At 47.0% G+C, this 16,118-nt stretch overlaps 1 protein-coding gene across 1 annotated transcript in view; it reads left to right on the forward strand.

Moving 5' to 3' along the window:
• CD79B (CD79b molecule) overlaps nt 1-16,118 on the forward strand; it is a 107,779-nt gene that overhangs the window by 12,765 nt on the left and 78,896 nt on the right. The window contains exon 3 of the mRNA XM_088442862.1: nt 11,119-11,157. Within this exon, the coding sequence (XP_088298988.1) occupies nt 11,119-11,157 (39 nt within the window). The remainder of the gene's footprint in view (nt 1-11,118; nt 11,158-16,118) is intronic.

A 16,118-nucleotide genomic window follows, 5' to 3' on the forward strand; every position in this document is an offset into this window, starting at 1 on the left:
AATATCATAACTGTCAACATTGTCATTGTCGACCTTTTGACTGCATCCCTGCGTAACTGTTTAGTTACTGACTGCCATGTAGAAGTTGTTTTTGTACCTTTATGTTTGAACTGTACTTTTATATTTACTTTATGGGCCTGATTCAGAGCCGGACGCAATTAGCGCTCGCTCGTCCTGAAAATAGGGGTGGCTATTCAAATGAACCGTTCGCTGTTTGCGGTCTGTTCACGCCTCTCGGTCTGAACGAGCGAACAGAACTTGCGGTCGGTTTTTGGGAAACTACGCCCCCTGGCCGCTCGCATTCTACATCATGTCCGCTATTTATTAGATTAATAGTACATCGACCAGGGTATGAACTGCTCGCTATTCTTGTGGTTGGTTTTTGCTACCACAATTTTGCGAGCAGTTCTGGCTTAAAAAAAGCCCAGTGACGTGGTCAATGACGCTGCTGTTTTAAATATGCACACCCATAAAACGCCCGTTTTGACCTTTAAGCACGCCTGCGATCAGATCTCCACTCCCCGTTTTCAAGCACCTTCCCCTGTTACCACCCACATACGCCTCATCCTGTCACTCAAATTAGCAGGCATTCGCTATTTTGCGAGCACATGAATTTCGGCCGCACTGACTGGTTCGCGCATGCATATAACGACCCGTATGCATGCGCAGTTGGGCAAACATCGCTCGGAGCGATCGAGCTGCCGCTTACAAGTGGCTCTGAATCAGGCCCAATGTTCCTTGTGGCGCCCGATAAATCAGGGATGGGTAACCTTTTTTCTGCCAAGGGCCATTTGGATTTTTATCAAATTATTTGTGGGCCATACAATATTATCAACTTAAAAATGAGCCTACTATATTTGTTCAAAAATATTATTAACTCACCCATAATGTGATGGCTGGAACTGCTTCTCTTTGGTGAGGCGTGTGATGTTAGCTGGTATTGCTAATGTTGTTACTCGCAACTGATTTTCCAGGTTTGCGTCAGTCAGTATGGAGCGCAGTCGACTCTTTGCGATGGTAAGTTTTCAAAAGAACTGCTCGCAGTAGTAAGTTGTTCCGAACAGAGATTCATAATTCAATGCATGTATAATTCAATGCATGTCTACTCAAAGTGGGAAATTCAGCATTGCTTATGTAACGTTTATAGAACTCAAGCAGTGGGATGTTGTTGTACCTAGCTTTCAGCTCATCATCGCTCTGCAGCTGAATGATTTTGTGTTGTAACTTGTAAGTTATCAGGCACATCGGCTGGTTATACATTGAACGAAGTAGCAAAGATGTTCAATTCAATGTTTAATTCCAGTTGTTTACTTTTCATGTGCTTGAGGCTTTCATCAAATGCCTCAATTACTTTTGCACATTCATCAGCATAGTCAAGTGTTATTCCTTTCTAGTTGCACTTTCCACAACTGCAGAAGCGCATATGTTCAATGGCGTAAGTTCATCCCAGACGCCCGGAGGCAAGTTATCATTTAGTGCCCCACTATCCCCCATATTTACAGCCCTAAATGGGGTGAATATATTGTGGGTGATGGAGGAGGTGCCCCTTCAGTGCTGGCGCCCAGCGGCAGGCGCCTCCATTGTCTCCCATACTTCTGCCCCTGCATATGTTGTATATGCAAAATGTAAAATGTCCAACTTTCCATTTGGTTTACATGCCAAGGTGATTGTCTATGACTACCAGTTATTATAGATTTACACAGGTACCATTTACTTAATATTCTCCATAACCTAACAGATTTTCTGTTTTTGGGGTATTCAGTATGTTAGTTATTGTAAATCCTTTCCGCATGGCATATGTTCTCTGTATAGGGGGAGCCTGGGGGCAGCCAAGCATCTCGGCCGGTACTATAATCAACGCGATGGTTATAGTATCGAATTGTGGCGATGCGAGGGCTAGTTGCCATTGCATCGCATGATTTGATGTTGGAAGCCCAGCAACTATTCGATGCCAGGCTTCTGATGTCCATCCCTACTAGGAACTGAGGGCTCGATTCAGACCCGCTCACTAGGCTGCCGATGTTTGCGATCTGCGCATGCGTATAAGTCACAGTGCGCTGCGCAGACTAGTCCATATGATCGGGAAGCGTTCGCTCGCAGCGCAGATGCCTCGCTAGCTTGAGTGACAGGACAAGCCGTTTGTGGGTGGTGACGGGTTGGTCGAAGGAAACTGGGAGCTGTGGTGCGAATGCAGGTGTGTCTGAGCGTCTTAACGCTGTTTCAGAGGTGTCCATAATTAAGAAGCAGCGTCATAGTACATGTCACATGGTTGAATTAAACACTGAAGCACTCGCAGTACTTGCAGTAAGGTATGGTCTGCCACAAGTGCTGCGTACGTTTCCGATGGTACTCGATGTTACCGATTGTTGCAAGCACTTCCTGGAGATGACGTGGGAAAGAGGGCATCTTAAGACATGCTGGTGGGCGTCTAAATACACACAGCGATCGCTCGCCAGGACACAGTGGGCGTGCAAATGCCTTGCGATTGCGGGATTTCCATACTTTGGCTGCGTGCGAACGCATCTAGCGAGCGGGTCTAAATCGAGCCCTGAGTCCCATGAGACTTAGCACAAAAGGTCAGAGAGGCATGTGCTGAGCTGTGATTGGTGGAGCACATCACATGCTTGTCTGACCCGTGGAGGAGAGAGCAGCACCCTCATGGGAGGGAGGAATGCATCAGAGCCAGGCAGCTAAATGCTTAGGAAGAATGGAGCCCCCTGTAATGAACAGAAGCAGTGAGATAATTACTGTGTTGGATGCACATATACACCTATATGTAACTGACTCACTCAGGATAAAGTCTAGGGAAAATGACTTTGGCAAATATGGTTAAAAAAAATCATATACAATTACAATGCATACTATCGGCACCTATAGCTATAGTACTAAACAAAACCTACTTACATGTGCAGCTACTAAAATCTGTGGGTTTTTTTCTTTCTTTAATGTTGTTGTTGGTTTTTGGCCATTATAAGGTGAAGTCTGAGCATGTCTTCTCCTCTGGGTGTGAGCATAGGGCCGGATTCAATTAGCGGCGATAATAAAGGCCAATTTTTTTCACTGATATTATCGCACACCGCGATAATTGGATAGACTGAAACAGGGGAAAAGATTTCTCCATCTCAGACCAGGAGAAAAAGAAATGCAAAATCCCTATTTTTGCCTAAAAATGTGGGGATTTCTTTCAGAACCCTTTCCCCCCCCCCCCTCTAATGCTAAATTACCCCACAAATGTTTTAGTGAGTTGCGTACTTTGGCGATAAACAATTGTGCAAATTTTGGAGTAAAATTAAAAAAAAAAAGAAATCGCTGAAACTAGTAGCCATTTTTTTTCAGGAAATTACTATTCCAGGTAAATTAGGTGAACGTCAAAATGGGTGCAAGTATATTTTCATGTTGTAAAAACACAATTTTCTACTTCAGGGTCCATAGGGGGTCCTCAGGGTTGACCTTGGGGATATAGCTGGATCAGGATCCATGGGCACCACACAGTTAAGCTTTTAGCTCCCAGGATGCACTTGGGTCCTCCTCTATACCCCGCCCCCGAGCCACAGGCACCTCAGTGTAAGTTGGTGCCCGGCCGGAGTCGGTCACCGCGCATGGGGGCTGCAGGAGCAGCCCCCAGAAGCTTTTTATTTTAGTTTCTCTTTTTACTACAGACGGCAACGAAGGGCCAGCCAGGGGAGGAAGCCTTCCCTGTTCAGTGGCTCCTCCCCTCAGCTCAGCGCGCTTTTCAGCCTGCATGTCTAGCGTCCCTGAGCTGCAGTTCACTCGGCCACTCCTCCTCTGAGGTCTCTGGTGGCCATTTTTTTCTACATGTGGCAGCGCAGATCCCTCAGGGAGCACGCGGACCGGTCCCCCTGTGTACCTCTCCCCTGTTAGGACAGCGTACACAGCGCTATAGCCCTCCCAGACACTGAATCTGGGCGGTTGAGTGTAGTGTAAATGTGCAGTGAGTATATCTTCCTGCATGGTATGTGACTTTTGCTAGTGCTGCTGTCTGTATTTTTCTCTTATTACTGTCAGCTTATATCTATCTCTTTCCTTCTTCCTTAGCCCTACAGGTGTGGAGGAGGGGCTTTTCTACTAACCTCACATATAATAATCAAGTATTTGTGAGGTCTGTCACATACAGTTGTGTGCTACACAGTGCCATATTCATGACTGTTGTTCAGCACACAGGGAAGTGCAATTCTTTTTTCCTCTATTGCCATATATAATTTGTCTGTACATTATATTTGGTCATGTCTGAGGGTGAAGTTGAGCACTCCGGGACTCCAGTGTTGTTTTCCTGCAGGCGCTGCTCTGCGGGATCACATAGGGAAGAGGCATCTCTGGATGGCCTTTGTGAGCGGTGTCAGTTGACTCCGGGTCAATCCAGACCCCCTATGACACAGGAGCCACCATGGGCTATGTTTTCACAGGTGCTGGTGTCTCTGGCAGACCGCCTTGCGGCTCCGTCTGCTGTCCCTATGAGGACTCTGTCCCAGCCTACCATTTTCCATTCCCAGGGTACCCCGCAATTATTGCGGAGTTCCTCTGGGTCACAGACTGTGGACCCTTATTCAGGATTGCCTATCTATTTGCAGGCCACTCCTGCTACACAACAGTCTGTGGTGCCTTTCCAGGCCAATGTGGCAGCTCCTCCACCATGGGTGGACGTGCTCTCCAGTTCAGTCCAGAGTCTGGCAGCTGCATCTTCGACTTTTCAGTCGATGTTGCAGAATGACAGGTCTGCAGGGGCGTCTAAGAGTGTACATAAGTTGCATGGGGTGCAGATTTCGGACACTGAGGGGTCCTCAGATGAGGGTGAGGTCCAGGACGACTCCGATTCGTACACCTCAGCTCAGGAGGTGGAATCTCGGTCGTCTATTAATGTACGAGCTCTGGTTAGGGCGGTGCGTGCCATTCTCCTAATAGAGGATGAGGCACCTGCTCCTAAGTCGAAATTCCCTAGTTTTAAAAAGACTAAGGTGACTTCGGCGGTGTTCTCCCTGTCTGATCAATTAAGGGATCATATGGCGGTGGCTTGGCAGACACCCAGTAAGAGATTTGTGCCTCAAAAGAGGTTGGCTTCCAATTATCCATTCCCGGAGGCGCATTGTAGGAAGTGGGAAGCTCCACCGGCGGTGGATTCCCTCGTCACACGCCTTATTAGGAGTGCTACGCTGCCAATACCGTCAGTTTCCTCGTTAAAGGATCCCACGGACAGAAAGGTTGAGGCTTGCCTTAAGTCTATTTATTCCCTCTCGGGAGCAATTGTTCGCCCGTCCATGGCCATTTCCTGGGTGGCTAAGGCCATTGAGGGTTGGGCCAATGCCTTAGAGGACACTTTTCCTGAGGATACCCAGGAAGTCCAGAGGGCATTACTAGGACAGATGAGAGATGCGGCTTCTTATATTGGAGAAGCTTCCTTGGACGCTAGTCTGCTAACCTCTAGGGTGTCGGCTGCGGCTGTGCATGCCCGCCGCTCCTTATGGCTGAGGTCCTGGAGAGCGGACGCTGATTCAAAGAAGGGCCTGGAGGCCTTACCTTTTATTGGGGAATTACTTTTTGGTCCAGACTTGGATAGGATCGTGGATAGTCTGGCTAAGTCCAAGTCGGCCTTCCTTCCTTCAGCTGCAGCATCTGCCAAGGTCCGTAGTTCGGCTTTTCGGCCCTTTCGGGTTCAGGGTAAGGCAAGAGGTCAGTCTTTCCCGAGGCAAGCAGCAGTTAAGTCTGCCTCCAAGTCCAAGAAACAAGCTTGGAGTGCCAGGCGTCCCTCTTCCAAACAGGAAGATAAGCCTTCCACCTGATGGGACGGGCCTCCCTCTGGGGGATCCCAGAGTGGGAGGCCGACTTCTTCAATTCGCCCAGAGCTGGTTCAATACCACCACCGATGCCTGGGTGCAAGAAGTGGTCTCCCAGGGGTACGCCCTGTCTTTTCTTCGCAGACCGCCTCACCAGTTTTTGTGCACGAGTCCTTCTCAGGACATAGCCAAGGCTATGCTGCTCCGGGAAGCTATGGACTCCTTGCTGACTGCAGGGGTCATTGTACCTGTTCCACAATCTCAGCGTGGGATGGGGTACTATTCTACGCTGTTTCTGGTACAGAAACCCAATGGCTCCCATCGACCCATTCTAAATTTAAAGTCTCTGAACAGGTTTCTCAGGGTTCCCAAGTTCAGAATGGAAACCTTGCGTTCCATAATTCTGTCTATGGAACCAGGGGATTACATGGTCTCCCTGGATATCCAGGACGCTTACCTCCATGTGCCAATAGCAACGTCACATCAGAGGTGTCTGCGGTTCGCTCTGTTTCACCATCACTACCAGTTCCGGGCTCTCCACAGCGCCGAGGGTGTTCACCAGGGTGATGGCAGTTATGGCTGCCCACCTTCGGAACCAGGGGGTACGGTTGTTACCGTATCTGGATGACCTCCTATTGCTGGCAAGCTCTCCTGAGGTTCTGCTGCAACATCTCCAACTGACGGTGGCTTGTCTGCAGACGCACGGGTGGTTAATAAATTGGAGGAAGTCATCCCTGATCCCATCTCAGCAGATGGTCCATCTGGGGGCCCTCCTAGACTCTCGTCAGCAGCGGATCTTTCTAACTCCAGATAAGGTATCTTCCGTACAGTTGCGGATACGCAGTTGCCTGGATTGTGCCAGTCTTTCGGTACACTCGGCAATGAGAGTGCTGGAGTCCATGGTGTCGGCATTCGACATGGTGGAATTTGCCCAGTTTCACTCCAGACCTCTGCAGAGGCTGATTCTAGCAAACTGGAACGAGTTGCCTCACCGGATCCGGTCCCAGATGCTGGTGCTATCTCCGGATGTACGACAGTCCCTGAATTGGTGGCTTCAAACAGCTCACCTCCTCGAGGGTCGCCCCTTTTGGATCCCGGACTGGGTTCTGCTTACGACAGACGCCGGTCTTCGGGGTTGGGGGGCGGTGAAAGGCTCCTTGTCACTTCAGGGTCGTTGGACAGCGGAGGAAGCGGCTCTCTCCATCAATGTTCTGGAACTAAGAGCTGTGTACAGGGTTCTGCAGTCAGCCGGCACCACTCTTCAAGGAAGGGCAGTGCAAGTGCAGTACATCATTCACCAGGGAGGAACTCGCAGCCGGGCTGTGATGGCAGAAGTGTCTCACATCCTAATTTGGGCGGAGTGCCACCTTCCAGCGATCTAGGCAGTCTTCATTCCCGGAATCCTCAATTGGGAGACAGACTTCCTCAGCCATTACGACGTGCATCCAGGGGAATGGTCGCTTCATCCAGAGGTATTCCAACTACTCGTGGACAAGTAGGGACTGCCGGAGGTGGACTTGATGGCCTCTCGTCACAATCACAAGTTGCCCGTGTACGGGTCAAGGACAAGGGACGACGGCACCAGTTTGGTGGACGCTCTGTCGGTGAGATAGACGTTTCTGCTGGCATATCTGTTTCCTCCGATATCCCTTCTGCCTTGGGACCTGTGCAAGTTCAAGCAGGACGGAGGCACTCTGGTACTGGTGGCCCCAGCGTGGCCAAGACGTCCGTGGTACTCCAACCTACAGAGTCTGTCCATCGACGATCCGTACCTTCTTCCTCAGCGGCAGGACTTGTTGTCTCAGGGGCCCTGCCTTTACCCGGATCTGGGTACGTCTGTCTTTGACCGCGTGGCTCTTGAGACGGCCGTCTTAAGGTCCCGGGGCTTTTCTAGTTCCGTTATTTCTACCATGCTGAGGGCACGCAAGCCTGTTTCTGCAAGGATTTACCATAGAGTGTGGCACACGTACTTTCAGTGGTGTGAGTCCAGAAACTATGATCCTCAGATATTCAGAGTTTCAAGGATTCTGGCTTTTCTTCAGTCGGGTTTGGACTTAGGTTTACTCCTTTCCTTTCTGAAAGCACGTGTCTGCTTTATCGGTTTGGTACAGACTTTTTTCCAGGGTGTTCTCAGGATTCAGCCACCCTTTGTGCCTCCGGTGGCACCTTGGGATTTGGCGGTGGTTCTTCGAGTTCTGCAAGGACCTCCCTTTGAGCCTCTTGAGTCAGTTGACCTTAAATGGTTAACGCTTAAAACTGTGTTTCTCCTGGCTATTGCTTCAGCAAGGAGGGTTTCCGAGTTGGGGGCACTTTCACGTAGTCCCCCCTTCTTAATTATTTTCTCCAGGACAGAGCAGTGCTTCGCACTCGTCCTGAGTTTTTACCTAAGGTTGTCTCTAAGTTCCATATCAATCAGGAACTGGTGGTCCCAGCCATTCAGTCCCCTGATCTTACAGCAGGGGAGACTTCGTTGGACGTTGTCCGTGCTCTCAGAGTTTATGTTGATCGGACTGCTTCTGTTCGTAAGACCGACTCCTTGTTTGTCCTCTTTGGTTTTCATAAGAGGGGTTGGCCTGTCAACAAACAGACCTTGGCCCATTGGCTTTGTTCTGTTATTAGGGAGGCTTAGAGGCTGGAACAGGTAAATGCTCTCGTATCTGTTAAGGCTCATTCCACTCGTTCTGTGGGCCCTTCTTGGGCTGCTAGACGTGGTGCCTCAGCTGTTCAGCTGTGTAAGGCAGCCACTTGGTCTTCGGTTCAGACGTTTCTAAGATTTTATGCGTTTGACACCTTTTGCCTCTCAGGATGCATCCTTCGGGCGCAGGATTCTCCTTTCTGCACAGGAGCGTCCCCGCCCTTAGTTGAACTGCTTTGGGACATCCCCAAGGTCAACCCTGTGGACCCCCTATGGACCCTGAAGTAGAAAACAAGAGATATGGTAAGAACTTACCTTTGTTATCTCTGTTTCTACGAAGTCCATAGGGTCCACAGGGCACCCGCCCTGACGCACCTGGCTTCAAATGGGCTGTGTTGCTGGTCACCGGTGTTTCCGTCTCCCTTTTCTGTGAGTATGGTTTCTTGTGTGTTCCAGTCTTCCTTCTCTCTGTTCCATATTCTCCTCCAGCCTAGGCTGCTTACCAACTGAGGTGCCTGTGGCTCGGGGGAGGGGTATAGAGGAGGATCCAAGTGCATCCTGGGAGCTAAAAGCTTAACTGTGTGGTGCCCATGGATCCTGATCCAGCTATATCCCCAAGGTCACCCCTGTGGACCCTATGGACTTCGTAGAAACAGATATTTAAAACACTTGACGCATCCATACTGCTACCCTAAAAAATCAGACCCAATACTTGAAAACTATTTTCAATGGGGTTTTTTTCACCCAAAATTTGCGCGGATGTTTATTTTGCCAAAATACGCAACTTACGAAAACATTTTGGGGTAATTTATTATTAGGTGGTGTCCAAAGGGTTCTGAAAGAAATCCCCACATTTTTCGCCAAAAATAGGGATTTCGCATTTTTATTACTCCTAGTCGGAGATGGAAAAAACTTTTTGCCGGTCTTTTGTTGAAAAACAACAGATTTCGCAGCCGACGGCAAAATAGGACGTTTTTGCAGCCGACAGGCAAAATCTTCCGTTTTCACCACTAATTGAAAACGGCCCATAGTGTAGTGGTGCCTGATAATGTGTGGCATAAATGCAATGTGTACTGCACCTATTGTGCTAAACTTATTGCATTATTAGTTGTTTAATGAATTGCTGCATTAGAGGGATTGAGGATCACTTTTGTATGTATTTGGGTGGAGTCTGATGTTGTAGTCACTATATGTGCGTGTTCATGTCTGTACATAGGGCAGCCAGATGGAGCAAAGTTTGCAGTGTTTGATATGTATATTTGTATTTGATTTTATTTTCTTGGTTTATATATACAGAATATTTGCAGTAGTGCGTGTATAGTACAGGGAATAGCAGGGTGCATACACTGGGCTCAATCCTATTAGGTGCGAGTATAGTCCTGCTAGCCGTTCTCACTGCGAACTTGCATTGCATGATGGTCTATGTAGTCCTAGAGCTAGATTCAGTGCACTGTAGCGGCAGTACACGAGTAACCGTCCTCCTCTTCCGGCGCTGGTTGGTTTAATTGCCTGTAAAGGGACGTGCTTTTGGTTGCATGTGTTCCCGGAACTGCGTAGTAGTGCTGTGTTTTTGTTATGTCGGTGAGTGAGGACACTGAGACAGAGCTATGATGTCTGCATACAGAGGCCAAATCAGCAAAGGCTTACTGATCTCTGTCTTCAGGTAGGTGGTGTCTTTGGCAGAACTGGAGAGTGGTGGGCCCAGGTGCAAGAATATTGTTTGGGCCCACCTATGCAGTGCCTCCAGTAGTGGTCCTCCTATGCAATGCCACATATACAGTGCCCCCAGTAGTGGTTCCCCTATGCAGTGCCCCCAGAAATGGTCCCCCCTATGCATTGCCCCTAGTAGTAGTCACCCTGTGCAGTGCCCCAGTAGTAGTCCCCCCTATGCATTGCCTCCAGTAGTAGTCCCCCCTATGCATTGCCCCCAGTAGTAGTCTCCCCTATACAGTGCCCCCAGTAGCGGCCACACCCTTTATACAGTGCCCCCAGTAGCGGCTACCCCCCCTATACAGTGCAACCAGAAGCGCCCCACCATGCAGTGTCAGTGCCCCTTACACACACACACAAAAAAAAGAAACACAACTTACCTGAATCCCCGCTCCTGCGGCGACCGCCGCTGTCTGCTCCTCCCGGCCCGCTCTGCACTATGGGAGAGACATCATGACGTCTCTCCCATCATCCGCTGTGGGGGAAGTTGGAAGGCAGAGCTCATGAGTGAGCTCCAGCCGACCTCCTCCGTGGATTCAGCAGCCAATGGGAGTCTCTGACTCTCATTGGCTGCTATAACAAACACACCGCCGCTAGCTCCGCCACTGGGTGGTGTGGCAGGTTACTCCAGCTGCCACTGAGAGGGCGACATTCAGTGATTTAGGGGCGCCAAAATGAAATTATATCTTGCCCCCCCAATCTAAATATGTTATGTACTAGTGTATGAGGACAACGGGCTAGATCGGGAGAGAAAGGTATGCAGGACATATCTGTGTTATCTCTGCGCTATCTTTATCATGAATAGCCCTGAAAATTTTAATTTTCACCTGCTTTTGTATAAATTGATGATGAATACACATGATGGTTTAAATTTAATTTTGCAGGAGGCCACAGTAGACCAAGACATTCAGCATTAGAGATTTCTTAGGTCGATATAAATGAAATATTTGGTGTATTCATAAATATTTTCTATTGTATTTGCAGATTATGTAAGTGCAGTGGAACACAAATTTGAAATCACAGGTGACTTTTAATATTTGTATTATTTCATTGATACATGTAAACTGATTTATGGAAGAGGATTTTTAAATGTTCAGATTAAAACATTGGGCTGTATTCAATTAGCAGCGAAAAGTCAGAATCCGCGAAAAAGTATCGTGGATGACGTAATTTCGCCAGGCGGAAACTTTTCGCCATATTCAATTGCACTTTTCGAGTATGTGGAAAGTCAATGCAATGTAATAGGTGAAAAAGTTTCGCCTATGAATAGCAGCCGGAAAAAAGTGCAGAATTGCAGTTTTGGGGTGCATAGGTGCGGAAACCACTCTGCACCCTAGGGACAGCCCCACAAAGGATAACTGTGTAAAAAAACCTTTAAAAAAAAACGAGGAACACCCCAAAAAAAGACTTTGAAAATGGGGGCGAAAAGGTACAAAGTGGAGATACACACATAAAAAGTAGCGAAAGAGACTTTTGGGGGGGTCTGCAAATATGGGGTAGGTGTTATTTTTATTGCAGGTGCTTGCTGAAGGTGCGTTTTTGACGTCACTTAAAACTTCACTTTAGCAAATATAAATCATGCTTGCACCCATTTTAAAGTACCCCAAATTTGACAGGACTACTTATTTTCTCCCAAAGATACTGCTTAATGCTATTCTTCACCACTTGTGCAAAGACGCTATATAGGGGCAATTGAAAGCACTTAAATACCCCAAATAGCTTCAGGGGGGCTAATTGGGGACATCTATACTGATCCCCAATGTTAGTGCATCTTTTGGGGGGGTGTTAGGCTGATTTCCCCATCTTTGACAGCACTATTTGCCTGTTTGAGTTTCGCCAGGATGCGTTTTCGCGTCCTTTGGAATTGAATACGCCTGAATAAGCCTTCCTCTTCAGTGCAAAATGCGTCCATCTCCACATAAGCCCCGCAATGTTTCTCATATGCATTCTGTCACAAATGTTAAGAGTTAATGGAGTTCTTTTAATAGCTCTTGTCCAAGCATTATAGTTAGGGTAAAAAATTTAAAAACCGGGATACACTGGGGGTTTGGCCAAATCGGAGGCATGGCCATGTCCCTCTCACAGAAAGTAAAAAAACTAAAATACTCGGCACCGCAAGGTCAGCACAGGAGCAGCTCTGGGGCCCCTAGGCAAGCCCTCAGAGCAACAGCACAGTAGTAGCGCCCTTTATACACTGTATGCCATGCAATAGTATCGCCCTTTATACACTGTATGCCACACAGTATGGCTCCTTATTCACATTAAAGTGCAGAAAGGTAAGGGGGGCCCTACTGTGTGGCATAATCTATTTGCCACTAAAGAGCGGACTTGGCCAAATGCCCAGCCACTCACCAGGGGCTTGGGCTATTGCCTGCCTACCATAGTAATATAAATATAATATAAAGTGACCTGGGCGAAATGCCCAGAAACATTCATACTTGTGGCACGGGTCCTCTGCCTGCCTAACATGCCCCACAGGCCTGATTGCACCCGTGGGCCTGACACCTGGTAGTCTAGGCAGGGCCGTAGAGAGCCGGCCCGGACCCAAGGGAAGCGGCGTGGTCTAATTGCAAGATTGCGTGACCACACCCCCTTGGTCAGTGCGATCGCTCCCCCTCACAGGCAGAAGAGACAGAGGGTTAAATTCTGGTATGTTCCCCAGAAAACTGGGATGTATAGCAACACTAATTACAGTATGCTATGCTATAGCACATATCGGAAATAGGCTAATGAAAACATTGAAACGCTCCTCTGAAGCGAGGTCAAATTACCCATGCTTAGACACGCATTGTATTTAAAAACCTGTGTGGATGTTGTTTTTTGCCCAGAATTCCTCATTTATTGTCTTATTAATGATTATATATCAAACTTAATTTTCTAATAACAACCGTGCTACTTTCCATTTTCTCCTGAATTACGGGGCAATGTGACCTACCCATGGAAAGAACAAGTGATAGGATTTACTCCTATGCAATTTGAACTCTTCCCTGTATGTGCATTCTAACTTTAATGGTTCTAAATCATTTAATAGATATATTTTAATTCTGTCAGGACAATCAATAAGGTATCTGCAACATCTTTTCATGGTTTCACCTGGATAATATTTATTCTCGTCTTGGCAATTCACATTTTCTGCATTATCCAATGCTCTCTCTGGCACAGGGCACCAAAAATTCTAGTTACGACTCTGGGTGATCACAATAGATTAAAAAAAAAGCAAATGCAATATACAGTATGGTGTATTAATTTAGATCTTCTATTGCAGTTGCAGATCATGGACATTGTGTTGTAAGTGCAGGTAGGTTTTATACATTCACTATGACTTTTACAAGTAACATTTCAAATGAATAGCTGTGTTCTATTTTCTTTGTTTTATTTTATTGCGTCTGGACAGATCTAAAAAAAAAGATGTTCCTTCATAGATCACTTTCCTATGTCCCACACTTTTATATTGCATATGATGCAGTACGAGCAATTCCCTATTAACATTGTGTCTGTGGGCGGGATGCAGCAAAGGTAGAAATGCGGTCAAACCCCGAAAATGCGGGTTTCACCACATTTCTCATATGCACTAAGCCCCGATATGCGATGCACTCTGGGGCTTGGTTATGGTGGGTAACGCCATTTCCTGATTGGCGTTACCCTATAGAAGCCTATGGGCTTCTATCGGGAGAGTGCTGTGAGAGGGATCCAATCTGATCCCTCCCAGCTCCCCCTGTGGCACATGCGTCCTTCTGCGCATGCACAGAAGGATGCCAGAGGGGCTTCTGGGACTTAGACCCTGAAGTCCCTCCATCGCAAAGGGCCGCTCTTATTGAGTGAGCGGTCCTTTGCGGTGTTCTTCATGCATACCGGCGTTGCTAACACCGGCATGCATGTAAAGGGTGGCAGGATGCATCGTGTCATGTATCCCGCCGTAAGTTTTGGTATTTACTAAAGTGAGAGTTTTTAGAAGTGGAGGTGCTGCCCATAGCAACCAATCAGATTCTAGCTATTATCTTCTAGAAGGTGCTACTTAATGTTAAGTAGAACCTGATTGGCTGCTATGGGTAACATCTCCACTTCATTATAATAAATGTACCCCCCTAGGCTGAGCGCATGTGCTCTCATTGACATGGTCATGGAAATTAATCCTGGCCTACACTTACACTTTCAACTTGAGATGAGTGGTTCGGTTTTAACTCTGTACATTTTGCCAAATTAGCGCAAGTTCGGATTAGTTTGGAATAGCTATTAGGATAAATCCAAACACGCGAGAGCCGGATAGCCAATATGATGCCATTTTTGAGATCCGAACATAACCAAGTATAAATGGACCGCTCATCTCTACTTTTAACTTTATGCAGGGCCAGATTAAAGGTGGGGGGGCAAAAACTGCCCTGACCTGGAAGGCTTCTGGCAGTGTTACAGTGTATCCGACGTCACCATGCATGCCACAGAGAACCCTGCATCACATCACATCAGCTTCGGTTCTGTCCTGCCGATCTTAAGCAAAGGGCAGCCACATTACATTGGGGCAGGGGCGCTGAAAGCAGGTCTTGGGGGAAAGGGGGTGTGGCCTAATCACGGGATACATGGCCACGCCTCCTTAGGATAAAAAAAATTAAATAAAAATTCATGGGGGGGATCACTGACTGGCAACAGCAGGGATTGCGATTGTACTTTGCTGGTCTGCACTCAGGAGTAGCCACTCATCAACTCGGCCAAGACCAACAAACAGGTTCCCCACTGACTACTGCATAACCGAAGAGGGAGCAACATCCAGCAACACCTGTTACAGCACTACTACATGGAGGACTATTGGAGGTATGTATCTGGACTATTTGAACTGTGCACATTTTTATTTTCCATATCTCCTTTCACTTTTCAACCCACGATCCCTGTCAATGTCTAACTGTTTATTAATGTAAGTCCTGTGTATATTGGTTAGCCCTGCTTCACTGGCTCACATTAGATAGTAGAAATTGGTGTTTGTACATAGATTATAGGTATTTTTTAGATTTTGGCCAATATATTATTATTTGTATAAACTGTAATAATAGTACTGATAATTAGTACAATAAATATCTTATTTAACCATGATTTACATACAGACACATTCAGTAATTGCACATATGCTTATAACTTTATTTGCACTCCTTTTTTTTATCATATCTGTTATTTGTGAGTTAGTAGTCCTCATTTGGAAGCTGCTCCCATACCACACTTCAGGTGAGTCCCAAATTGAAGAGCACTTACACCCACCATACCCTTTTACATCATGTCTGCTTCCGGGAGCCGGACATGATATATTAAGCTGCGATGCTGCCAGTCAGTGCATACATAGACAGGAGCATAGTAGTGGCAGTGTTGGGCCGGGGACGTTCAGGCACGGGCTTGTCAATTTTTTTGGTGGGGCCCTCACAACTTTTGTTTGGTGGGTTGCCCCAGGGCCCCCACAAGCCTTGATCCGGCCCTGACTTTATGTACAATAGAGATAAGCGGTTTGATTTTGGCTCGGATCTTCCCGCCAAGTACAGATCTCAGAACGTCACAAAACGTCATCTTTCACGGAAATCTGTGCTAAGATGTCAGTGAAAGATGACGTTTTGCCTCATTTGGAGCTGAACTTGGCAGGAAGATCTGAGCCAAAACTGAACCACTCAACTACAATTTACAATACCATCAATTCTATGAAGCTCCTGAAACAGTCACATACTGTATATTTGTGAATGACAACTTGTACTGTATGTTTGATCATATAGAGTGAGATCTGAGTTTTCTAATGGAAAACTTTACAATGCTTTTTATTAACAGCTTCAGGCTCCCAATTAGCACTGTCCACAGAGTTTCCAGAGTATAGCTATTAATAGACAATAAGCACTGATGCTGTACGTATCCAAAGTGACTCTCAACACACATGTATAGTGATTTACCAACGAAAATTTCAATAGTGGGTTTTTGTTTGTTTAGTAAAAATCTGAAATCTTAAACAAAATAAGTGG

The sequence above is a fragment of the Taudactylus pleione genome, unplaced genomic scaffold, assembly GCF_031769625.1.
Source record: "Taudactylus pleione unplaced genomic scaffold, aTauple2 ptg000018l, whole genome shotgun sequence".
NCBI lineage: Eukaryota > Metazoa > Chordata > Amphibia > Anura > Myobatrachidae > Taudactylus > Taudactylus pleione.